We start from the raw sequence: 12,635 nt of genomic DNA on the forward strand, positions 1-12,635 counted from the left end.
CATGAGTGAAGGATGCTTTGTTGCGAAATAGGAAGCCAATTCTAGATTTAACTTTGGATTGGAGATGTTTGATATGGGTCTGGAAGGAGAGTTTACAGTCTAACCAGACACCTAAGTATTTGTAGTTGTCCACGTATTCTAAGTCAGAGCCGTCCAGAGTAGTGATGTTGGACAGGCGGGTAGGTGCAGGTAGTGATCGGTTGAAGAGCATGCATTTAGTTTTACTTGTATTTAAGAGCAGTTGGAGGCCACGGAAGGAGAGTTGTATGGCATTGAAGCTTGCCTGGAGGGTTGTTAACACAGTGTCCAAAGAAGGGACGGAAGTATACAGAATGGTGTCGTCTGCGTAGAGGTGGATCAGAGACTCACCAGCAGCAAGAGCGACCTCATTGATGTATACAGAGAAGAGTGTCGGTCCAAGAATTGAACCCTGTGGCACCCCCATAGAGACTGCCAGAGGTCCGGACAACAGACCCTCAGATTTGACACACTGAACTCTATCAGAGAAGTAGTTGGTGAACCAGGCGAGGCAATCATTTGAGAAACCAAGGCTGTTGAGTCTGCCGATGAGGATGTGGTGATTGACAGAGTCGAAAGCCTTGGCCAGATCAATGAATACGGCTGCACAGTAATGTTTCTTATCGATGGCGGTTAAGATATCGTTTAGGACCTTGAGCGTGGCTGAGGTGCACCCATGACCAGCTCTGAAACCAGATTGCATAGCAGAGAAGGTATGGTGAGATTCAAAATGGTCGGTAATCTGTTTGTTGACTTGGCTTTCGAAGACCTTAGAAAGGCATGGTAGGATAGATATAGGTCTGTAGCAGTTTGGGTCAAGAGTGTCCCCCCCTTTGAAGAGGGGGATGACCGCAGCTGCTTTCCAATCTTTGGGAATCTCAGACGACACGAAAGAGAGGTTGAACAGGCTAGTAATAGGGGTGGCAACAATTTCGGCAGATAATTTTAGAAAGAAAGGGTCCAGATTGTCTAGCCCGGCTGATTTGTAGGGGTCCAGATTTTGCAGCTCTTTCAGAACATCAGCTGAATGGATTTGGGAGAAGGAGAAATGGGGAAGGCTTGGGCGAGTTGCTGTTGGGGGTGCAGTGCTGTTGACAGGGGTAGGAGTAGCCAGGTGGAAAGCATGGCCAGCAGTAGAAAAATGCTTATTGAAATTTTCAATTATGGTGGATTTATCAGTGGTGACAGTGTTTCCTATCTTCAGTGCAGTGGGCAGCTGGGAGGAGGTGTTCTTATTCTCCATGGACTTTACAGTGTCCCAGAACTTTTTTGAGTTAGTGTTGCAAGAAGCAAATTTCTGCTTGAAAAAGCTAGCCTTGGCTTTTCTAACTGCCTGTGTATAATGGTTTCTAGCTTCCCTGAACAGCTGCATATCACGGGGGCTGTTCGATGCTAATGCAGAACGCCATAGGACGTTTTTGTGTTGATTAAGGGCAGTCAGGTCTGGGGAGAACCAAGGGCTATATCTGTTCCTGGTTCTACATTTCTTGAATGGGGCATGTTTATTTAAGATGGTTAGGAAGGCATTTTAAAAAAATATCCAGGCATCCTCTACTGACGGGATGAGGTCAATATCCTTCCAGGATACCCCGGCCAGGTCGATTAGAAAGGCCTGCTCGCTGAAGTGTTTCAGGGAGCGTTTTACAGTGATGAGAGGAGGTCGTTTGACCGCTGACCCATTACGGATGCAGGCAATGAGGCAGTGATCGCTGAGATCTTGGTTGAAGACAGCAGAGGTGTATTTAGAGGGGAAGTTGGTTAGGATGATATCTATGAGGGTGCCCGTGTTTAAGGCTTTGGGGAGGTACCTGGTAGGTTCATTGATAATTTGTGTGAGATTGAGGGCATCAAGTTTAGATTGTAGGATGGCTGGGGTGTTAAGCATGTTCCAGTTTAGGTCGCCTAGCAGCACGAGCTCTGAAGATAGATGGGGGGCAATCAGTTCACATATGGTGTCCAGAGCACAGCTGGGGGCAGAGGGTGGTCTATAGCAGGCGGCAACAGTGAGAGACTTGTTTTTAGAAAGGTGGATTTTTAAAAGTAGAAGTTCAAATTGTTTGGGTACAGACCTGGATAGTAGGACAGAACTCTGCAGGCTATCTTTGCAGTAAATTGCAACACCGCCCCCTTTGGCAGTTCTATCTTGTCTGAAAATGTTGTAGTTTGGAATTAAAATGTCTGAATTTTTGGTGGTCTTCCTAAGCCAGGATTCAGACACAGCTAGAACATCCGGGTTGGCAGAGTGTGCTAAAGCAGTGAATAGAACAAACTTAGGGAGGAGGCTTCTAATGTTAACATGCATGAAACCAAGGCTATTACGGTTACAGAAGTCGTCAAAAGAGAGCGCCTGGGGAATAGGAGTGGAGCTAGGCACTGCAGGGCCTGGATTCACCTCTACATCGCCAGAGGAACATAGGAGGAGTAGAATAAGGGTGCGACTAAAAGCAATAAGAATTGGTCGTCTAGAACGTCTGGAACAGAGAGTAAAAGGAGGTTTCTGGGGGCGATAAAATAGCATCAAGGTATAATGTACAGACAAAGGTAAGGTAGGATGTGAATACAGTGGAGGTAAACCTAGGTATTGAGTGATGAAGAGAGAGATATTGTCTCTAGAAACATCATTGAAACCAGGAGATGTCATTGCATGTGTGGGTGGTGGAACTAATAGGTTGGATAAGGTATAGTGAGCAGGACTAGAGGCTCTACAGTGAAATAAGCCAATAAACACTAACCAGAACAGCAATGGACAAGACATATTGACATTAAGGAGAGGCATGCTTAGTCGAGTGATCAAAAGGGTCCAGTGAGTGGAGAGGTTGGTTTAGGGTCACGGCGATTTAGACAGCTAGCCAAGCCAACCGGTAGCAAGCTAGCATAGGATGGAGTCTGTTGTTAGCCACCTCTTGCGTTCGGTCAGTAGATTAGTGGGGTTCCGTGTGGTAGAGGGGATTAATCCAAATCACACAACAACAAAAATAAGAACAATAGATATAGTTATAGAGGCCTGAGAAGAAAACATAATAATTCAAATAAATAAATTGTCCGATTGTCTATTCAGATAGCAGCCGGAAAGACAGCTAACGGTTAGCGGGCCGCAGATGGGCGTTCCGGTAACGTCGCGACAGAGGAGCCAGCCGGATCTCCTTCAGGTAGATAACGTCGGCAGTCCGGTTGTGAAGGCCCGGTGGGGCTCCGCGTAGGCAGTGAAACGGGTCCGGATAGGTGACTGCAGCCCAGGAGTGAATGATGGAACTCAGGCGTGATTGACGGAGCTGGCTAGCACCGGAACAATCGATGTTTGCTCCGGAATCGACGAAAGCCGACTGTCACACGGATAGCAGCTAGCTAGCTGTGAGATCCGGGTATGAATGTCCAGAGAGCAGTTGAAATCCAGGGACATGGAGAGAAAAATTGGTCCGGTATGTTCCGTTCCGAGCCGCGCTGCGCCGTACAAAACTGGCGATAGATTTTCGATAGATTTTCGAACTAAAGGACAGCCGATGACCACAAACCGTGGTTAGCTTCTGATTAGCTTCTGGGCTAGCTCCTGGCTAGCTTCTGGCTAGTTTCTGGCCAGCCTCCTGGAGTTTCTGGCTAGCTTCCTGAAGGATTGCAGATCTGAGGTAAATAATACTTTTTTATAAATATAAATTGGTGAGGCTGGTTGCAGGAGAGTTTTTTGAAGATGAGTTGATGGAAAATAAAAATAAAATGTATGTGAAAAAAGTTGTAAATATATATATATACAGGACACGACAAGACGAGGACAAAAGACGTCTGAACTGCTATGCGATCTTGGATGAGAATGATCCGGACAACAGGCCCTCCGATTTGATATACTGAACTCTGTCTGAGAAGCAGTTGGTGAACCAGGCGAGGCAGTCATTTGAGAAACCAAGGCTGTTGAGTCTGCCGATAAGAATGTGGTGATTGACAGAGTCTAAAAGTCTTGGCCAGGTCTATGAATACAGCTGCACAGTATTGTCTCTTATCGCTGGCGGTTATGATATCGTTCAGGACCTTGAGCGTGGCTGAGGTGTACCCATGACCAGCTCGGAAACCAGATTGCATAGCGGAGAAGGTACGGTGGGATTCAAAATGGTGGGTGATCTGTTTACTTGGCTTTCGAAGACCTTAGAAAGGCAGTGTAGGATAGATATAGGTTTGTAACAGTTTGGGTCTAGAGTGTCTCCCCCTTTGAAGAGGGGAATGACCGAGGCAGCTTTCCAATCTTTGGGGATCTCAGACGATACAAAAAGAGGTTGAACAGGCTAGTAAAACAGGTTGCAACAATTGCGGCGGATAATAGATTTTGCAGCTCTTTCAGAACATTGGCTATTTGGATTTGGGTGAAGGAGAAATGCGGGGGGCTTGGGCAAGTTGCTGTGGGGGATGCAGGGCTGTTGACCGGGTAGGGGTAGCCAGGTGGAAAGCATGGCCAGACATAGAAAAATGCTTGAAATTCCCAATTATAGTGGATTTATTGGGCAGCTGGGAGGAGGTGTTCTTATTCTCCATGGACTTTACAGTGTTCCAGAACTTTTGGGGAGTTTGTGCTACAGGATGCAAATTTCTGTTTGAAAAAGCTAGCCTTTTCTTTCCTAACTGCCTGTGTATATTGGTTCCTAACTTCCCTGAAAAGTTGCATATCGTGGGGGCTAGTCAATGCTAATGCAGTACGCACAAAATATTTTTGTGCTGGTCAAGGGCAGTCAGGTGGAGTGAACCAAGGGCTATGTGTGTTCCTGGTTCAACATTTTTTTTTAAAAATGGGGCATGCTTATTTAAGATGGTGAGGAAAGCACTTTTAAAGAATAACCAGGCATCCTCTACTGACGGAATGAGGTCAATGTCCTTCCAGGATACCCGAGCCAGGTCGACTGGAAAGGCCTGCTCGCCAAAGTGTTTTAGGGAGCATTTGACAGTGATGAGGGGTGGTCGTTTGACCACAGACCAATTAAGGATGCAGGCAATGAGGCAGTGATTGCTGAGATCCTGGTTGAAGACAGCAGAGGTGTATTTGGAGGGCAGGTTGGTTAGGATGATATCTATGAGGGTGCCCGTGTTTGCGGATTTGGGGTTGTACCTGGTAGGTTCATTGATTATTTGTGTGAGATTGAGGGCATCTAGCTTAGATTGTAGGACAGCCAGGGTGTTAAGCATGTCCCAGTTTAGGTCACCTAACAGTATGAGCTCTGACGATAGATGGGGGCAATCAATTCACATATGGTGTCCAGGGCACAGCTGGGGGCAGAAGGTGGTCAATAGCAAGCAGCTACGGTGAGAGACTTGTTTCTGGAAAAGTGGATTTTTATAAGTAGAAGCTAAAATTGTTTGGGCAAAGACCTGGATAGTATGACAGAACTCTGCAGGCTATCTCTACAGTAGATTTCAACTCCACCCCCTTTGGCAGTTCTGTCTTGTTGGAAAATGTTATAGTTAGGGATGGAAATTTCAGGGTTTTTGGTGGCCTTCCTAAGCCAGGATTCAGACACGACTAGGACATCCGGGTTGGCAGTGTGTGCTAAAGCAGTGAATAAAACAAATTTAGGGAGGAGGCTTCTCATGACAGCTTTCGATAGAAAACACTAACGTTTCCAAAACTGTAAAGATATTGTCTGTGGATATAACAGAACTGATGTTACAGGCGAAAGCCTGAGAAAAATCCAATCTGGAAGTGCCCCAGGTTCCAAAGCGCTGCGTTCCAATGACTCCCTATTTGGCTGTGAATGTACCACCAACGAGCTTACGCTTTCTACGTATTCCCCAAGGTTTCTACAGCATTGTGACGTAGTTTTACGCATTTCTGTTGAAGAATAGCCGCAGGCGGCCACATTGCATAAGTGGTCACATGGTGGCTCCGAGAGAGATTCTCACGTAAAATACAGAGGTAGCCATTACTCCAATCGGTCCTAGAGAAAAACGAATTGTCCCGACGGATATATTATCGAATAGATATTAGAAAAACCCCTTGAGGATGGATTATAAACAACGTTTGCCATGTTTCTGTCGATATTATGGAGCTAATTTGGAATATTTTTCGCCGTTGTGGTGATCGCAATTTCCGGGCGATTTCTCAGCCAAACGTGAAGAACAAACGGAGCTATTTCGCCTACAAAAATAATATTTTGGCTATCTACCTGGGAGTCTCGTGAGTGAAAACATCCGAAGTTCATCAAAGGTAAACTATTTTATTTGATTGCTTTTCTGATTTCCGTGACAAGGTTGCCTGCTGCTAGCAAGGCATAATGCTATGCTAGGCTATGATAAACTTACACAAATGCTTGTCTAGCATTGGCTGTAAAGCATATTTTGAAAATCTGAGATGACAGGGTGATTAACAAAAGGCTAAGCTGTGTTCCAATATATTTCACTTGTGATTTTCATGAATAGGAATATTTTCTAGGAAGATTTATGTACGTTACGTTATGCTAATTCGTGTCAGGCGATGATTACGCTCCTGGATCCGGGATCGTGAATACAGACTCAAGCTCATTACCATAACGCAACGTTAACTATTCATGAAAATCGCAAATGAAATGAAATTAATATATTTGCTCTCAAGCTTAGCCTTTTGTTAACAACACTCATCTCAGATTTTCAAAATATGCTTCTCAACCATTGCAAAACAAGCATTTGTGTAACAGTATTGATGGCTAACGTAGCATTTAGCGTAGCATTTAGCGTAGCATTTAGCGTTAGCATTCAGCAGGCAACATTTACACAAAAAAACAGAAAAGCATTCAAATAAAATCATTTACCTTTGAAGAACTTCAGATGTTTTCAATGAGGAGACTCTCAGATAGCAAATGTTCAGTTTTTCCTGAAAGATTATTTGTTTAGGACAAATCGCTCGTTTTCTGTGTCACATTTAGCTACGAAAAAAACCCTGTATCCAGGATTGTGTAAATCTATCAGCAAGCTCATTAGCATAACACAACGTTAACTATTCATGAAAATGGCAAATGAATTGAAATTAATCTATTTACTCTCAAGCTTAGCCTTTTGTTAACAACACTGTCATCTCAGATTTTCAAAATATGCTTTTGAACCATAGCTAAACAAGCATTTGTGTAAGAGTATTGATAGCCTAGCATTGCATTAAGCCTAGCATTTAGCATGCAACATTTTCCACAAAAAACATAAAAGCATTCAAATAAAATCATTTACCTTTGAAGAACTTCAGATGTTTTCAATGAGGAGACTCTCAGATAGCAAATGTTCCGTTTTTACAAAAAATATTATTTGTGTAGGAGAAACCGCTCCGTTTTAAAAAAAGAAAAAAAAGTCATTTAAAACACGAACTTTTTTCCAAATTAACTCCATAATATCGACAGAAACATGGCAAACGATGTTTAGAATCAATCCTCAAGGTGTTTTTCACATATCTATCGACGATAAAATCCATCGTGGCAGTTCACTTTCAATTCTGAAGAAATGGAACGCGCATGGACCTACAGATTACGCACACAGGACACCGGGCGGGACCACCGGGTAAATGTAGTCTCTTATGGTCAATCTTCCAATGATATGCCTACAAACACGTCACAATGCTGCAGACACCTCGGGGAATAGACAGAAAGTGCAGGCTCATTCCTGGCGCATTCACAGCCATATAAGGAGACATTGGAACACAGCGCCTTCAGAATCCGGGGCATTTCCTGTATGAAACTTCATCTTGGTTTCGCCTGTTGCATTAGTTCTGGGGCACGCACAGATAATATCTTTGCAGTTTTGGAGACGTCAGTTGTGTCTTTCCAAGCCTGTCAATTCCATGCATAGTCGAGCATCTTTTCGTGACAAAATATTGCGCTTAAAACGGGCACGTCTTTTTATCCAATAATGACACAGCGCCCCTATAGGTTCAACAGGTTAATCCAGGCCCTGCAGTGCCTAGCTCCACTCCCATTCTCCAGGCGCTCTCAGTTGTTGACTTCTGTAACCCGTAAAAGCCTTGGTTTCATGCATGTTAACCTCTACATCACCAGAGGAACAGAGGAGGAGTAGGCTAAAGGCTATAAGGACTGGTCGACAAGTGCGTTCGGAACAGAGAGTAAAAGGAGCAGGTTTCTGGGCACAGAAGAATAGATTCAAGGCATGATATACAGCCAAGGGTATGGTAGGTGAATACAGTGGAGGTAAACCTAGGCATTGAGTGACGATGAGTGAGGTATTGTCTCTAGAGTAGAGGTCGACCGATTAATCGGAATGGCTGATTAATTAGGGCCGATTTCAAGTTTTCATAACAATCTGTAATCGGCATTTTTGGACACCGATTATGGCCGATTACATTGCACTCCACGAGGAGACAGCGTGGCAGGCTGAATACCTGTTATGCGAGTGCACCAAGGAGTCACGTAAGGTGCTAGCTAGCATTAAACGTATCTTATATAAAACAATCAATCTTAACATAATCACACTTGTTAACTACACATGGTTGATGATATTACTAGTTCATCTAGCTTGTCCTGCGTTGCATATAATCGATGCGGTGCCTGTTAATTTATCATTGAATCACAGCCTACTTTGCCAAACGGGTGATTTGACAAGTGCATTCGCGAAAAAAGCACTGTCGTTGCACCAATGTGTACCTAACCATAAACATCAATGCCTGTCTTAAAATCAACACACATATATATTTTTAAACCTGCATATTTAGTTAATATTGCCTGCTAACATGAATTTCTTTCAACTAGGGACTTCAACTAGTGTCACTTCTCCTGCGTTCTGTGTAAGCAGAGTCAGGGTGTATGCAGCAGTTTGGGCTGCCTGGCTCGTTGCGAACTGTGTGAAGACCATTTCTTCCTAACAAAGACAGTAATTAATTTGCCAGAATTGTACACAATGATGACATAACATTGAAGGTTGTGCAACGTAACAGCAATATTTAGACTTAGGGATGCCACCCGTTAGATAAAATGCATAACTGTTCCGTATTTCACTGAAAGAATAAACGTTTTGTTTTCGAAATTATGTTTCCGGATTTGACCATATTAATGACCTAAGGCTCGTATTTCTGTGTGTTTATTATAATTAAGTCTATGATTTGATAGAGCAGTCTGACTGAGCGGTGGTAGAAAGCAGCAGGCTCGTAAGCATTCATTCAAACAGCACTTTCTTGCATTTGCCAGCAGCTCTTCGCTGTGCTTCAAGCATTGTGCTGTTTATGACTTCAAGCCTATCAACTCCCGCGATTAGGCTGGCAATACTAAAGTACCTATTAGAACATCCAATAGTCAAAGGTATATTAAATACAAATGGTATAGAGAGAAATAGTCCTATAATAACTACAACATAAAACTTCTTACCTGGGAATATTGAAGAATCCTGTTAAAAGGAACCACCAGCTTTCATATGTTCTGAGCAAGGAACTTAAACGTTTACTTTTTTACATGGCACATATTGCACTTTGACATTCTTCTCTAACACTTTGTTTTTGCATCATTTAAACCAAATTGAACATGTTTCATTACTTATTTTTTTGAGACTAAATTGATTTTATTGATGTATTAAGTTAAAATAAGTGTTCATTCAGTATTGTTGTAACTGTCATTATTACAAATATATAAATAAAAAAATACGCCATCTTGGATTACTCAAGAACAGAAGCATGCTGACGCCTTTAGAGGCATGTTTCTCGTCCATAACATATTTCTATCTGAAAGTTAAAAAATGCTGCATCCTGCTGAATGCGCTACAGGTTGTTAGCTATAGCTAGGTAATGAGGTAACATGACTGAGCAAGGTGTAGCCTAAACAAATGATTAACGGTCCGGTCAGCAAGTAGCCTAGATTTAGAACGGCCAGCAATATGCTTAATGAATGCAAAATGTGGCCCGCCAATGAACAATCGGAATAAAAAAAAAACTTAGCACCGGTATTATGGGTCATATCTTTTGAACGGCAATGCTGTTTTCTCTGAGGAAAAGAGGGAGACTTGGTTAGTACGTCGGGCTACAGAACCTAGCCATGAAATGCAGTGGGTAAAGTGCGAGGGTTGAGTGAGACTACAAAATCTAAAACCTTTCTTTACTCAAGGGAGAGAAAAACATAGGTAGACTATTGTTTTACTATTAAACTTAATGCTAATATTGATTTTAATTTCAAAAAGCAGCTTGTGTTTCATAACCAAGCAAAGGGTATATTATAACTAGAAGGCTGGTGGTGACTGATTAGCTATGGGGAAGCAAGAGTCGTCTGCACGATGTGTATAATCGGAAGCGGAGTCAGAACGGAGCCTGTCTGCCCACACTCATCGCTTGCTCCCAGGCAGCTCACCAGCTGATGAAGGACGGGTGCCGGGTGCGGCGTGTCCTTTCCACTAATGAACAGAACTAGGCTGCACATCTGTGCTTTTAATATTAATTGTGCTTATCACTGAACTGCTCTCAATCTCTCCAAAAACTATTGTTCAGTCCACTTAGTAGTCAGATTTTAGTGCCAGAGAATTTTTTTTGGTTCTAGTTTTTTCTATTTAGCCAGCCATCTCTCGTCAATTACCACTGAAAAATAGGTGTTTTTAGTCACAATTCTTGATGACGAAAAGAACACTGCCCACCTGTCTCTGGACACGCGGCGAGGCCGTGTGCAGCAGCGAGAACAGGTCCTGCATCAGTGTTAGCTGCTGGGCCAGGTATTGGCGGCCCACGTTGGAGCCGCTCAGTGCCAGCACCATGGAGAGCAACTCGAAGCAGTAGGCGTCTGAGGAGGCGTCGTCATCGCTGGGCTGCGAGTTGGCGTTTTCCTTGCTGGAGATGGCATGCTCCCATTCCTCACGCACACGGGTCGCCTCCATGCGAATGGCCTGGACTATGTGGGCGCACACCTAGAAGGGGGAAGGGTGAGGAAAGCGAAAGAGGGATATGAAGTCGATTTAAAGTGTTAAGATAACATGGAGAGGGTAAGCAGAGTCAGGGGCTTGAACCCTGTCCCTCAAAGCCTGCTACTGAGGATTATTGTAGCCAGGGTAGCCTAGTGGTTAGAGCGTTGGACTAGTAACCGGAAGGTTGCGAGTTCAAACCCCCGAGCTGACAAGGTACAAATCTGTCGTTCTGCCCCTGAACAGGCAGTTAACCCACTGTTCCCAGGCCGTCATTGAAAATAAGAATTTGTTCTTAACTGACTTGCCTGGTTAAATAAAGGTAAAATAAAAAAAATAAAAAGAGATCACATTGTATTGTAGTTTTATATTGTAGTTAATTGCACTATATTGGCCAGGTATTCCATAGGTTGTCAGGTAGGAGACTACTGACCTGTTTCTGCAGGTTGGTCAGCTTGCTCCGGCTGAAAATTATGCCCACCATGTGTTCCTTCAGGTCTGCATCTGAAGGCGCCTGATGACAGGTAAACAATAAAATGTAAACAACAATATTTATCATCTTAATTTGCTAAAAAGTTAGTGTGAAATAGTGGGTGAAAAAGGTTGGGAACCCCTGGTATACAGCATGACCCCTGACCTTATCCTCTCCCTCTGGTGATGACAGCAGGTTCTTCTCCTCCTGTTCAGGGGTGGGCTCAGCATCTCCGCAGATCAGCTTCCCAAACACCTACATACACACACACACCAACGGTAAAACTTTAACCTAGCCAATTCTTAGATCTAAAGTGAACATTTTGACCCCATAGTGTGATTGACAGTTGAACCGACCTGTGAGGTAATGAGGCGGAACACGCGGAGTGTCTCGGCCTCACAGTTCTTCTGTTGGGCCACGCTGGCCGAGATCTGACCCGCAATCTTGATGCTCTCGCCCTCCTTCCATCCCAACACCTTGACCTGGCGCACCCGCAGCGTGTTCTCGGGCCCCTTCAGCTCCACTTTGATCACATGGTGGTCTCCCCCAGGAACCTCGCTGGTCACCCAGCCCATGTGACGCGAGTCGAGGTCGATCTGGAGAGAGGTGGGGAGAAGGGATTGGTGAGTTAAGGTTGTATTGACACCGGGGTGAATCAAAATGTTTAGTACTGCTTTTCTTTTGTTTCTTCTTTTGAAAACAGATTTTATTACGTACAGTAAATTACAATACACATTGTACAGAAGGGCTTTAATTGCTGTAAGATTGCCATATCCTGTAGTATAGTGGTTAGCTATATTAGGCTGTATCTCACTTATATTCCCAATTAGTAGTGCAATACATATAGTGACCTACTTTTAACCAGAGGCACAGCTTAGGGTGATTATTTAAGTCCTTTCCTTATTTACACAACATACCCAATCAGATGCCTGGGGCTGGTCTGGCGTGTAAAGCCATGGCCTGCAGCACATATGTGTTAATTAATGTGTTGTGAAATCTGTTGTGAATATATTGTAATGTTTTTAAAATTGTATAAGTGCCTTAATTTTGCTGGAGCCCAGGAAGCTAATGGGGTTCCATAATAAATACAAATACATATTCAGTGTGTGTTACCGTGGGTATGAATCCAACTGCTCCTATGTCTGTGTCCCATTCAATGCACCGCTCTCCTTCAAGTTCATAACTTGGGGGATTTTTTAATGTATTTTTAAAAAATTACAAAAATAAGAGGCCAAACCTGTTTGATTCTGCAGAGGTCCTCCACGGCTTTGCCACACAGGAACGTCACGGAGGTGACTTTGTTCTGTGAAGTGAGATTGATATTAAA

General features: G+C 43.6%; 1 protein-coding gene across 24 annotated transcripts in view; it reads right to left on the reverse strand.

The window, feature by feature from the left end:
• The window catches only part of LOC110519948 (E3 ubiquitin-protein ligase MYCBP2), a 344,395-nt gene that overhangs the window by 54,645 nt on the left and 277,115 nt on the right, over positions 1-12,635 (reverse strand). For all 24 annotated transcript variants that reach the window (XM_036974062.1, XM_036974063.1, XM_036974061.1 and 21 more), the window contains 5 exons: positions 12,546-12,611; positions 11,665-11,904; positions 11,474-11,563; positions 11,270-11,350; positions 10,576-10,842 (listed from right to left, as the gene is read on the reverse strand). In XM_036974062.1, the coding sequence (XP_036829957.1) occupies positions 10,576-10,842; positions 11,270-11,350; positions 11,474-11,563; positions 11,665-11,904; positions 12,546-12,611 (744 nt within the window). The remainder of the gene's footprint in view (positions 1-10,575; positions 10,843-11,269; positions 11,351-11,473; positions 11,564-11,664; positions 11,905-12,545; positions 12,612-12,635) is intronic.

Source organism: Oncorhynchus mykiss, chromosome 3, assembly GCF_013265735.2.
Source record: "Oncorhynchus mykiss isolate Arlee chromosome 3, USDA_OmykA_1.1, whole genome shotgun sequence".
NCBI lineage: Eukaryota > Metazoa > Chordata > Actinopteri > Salmoniformes > Salmonidae > Oncorhynchus > Oncorhynchus mykiss.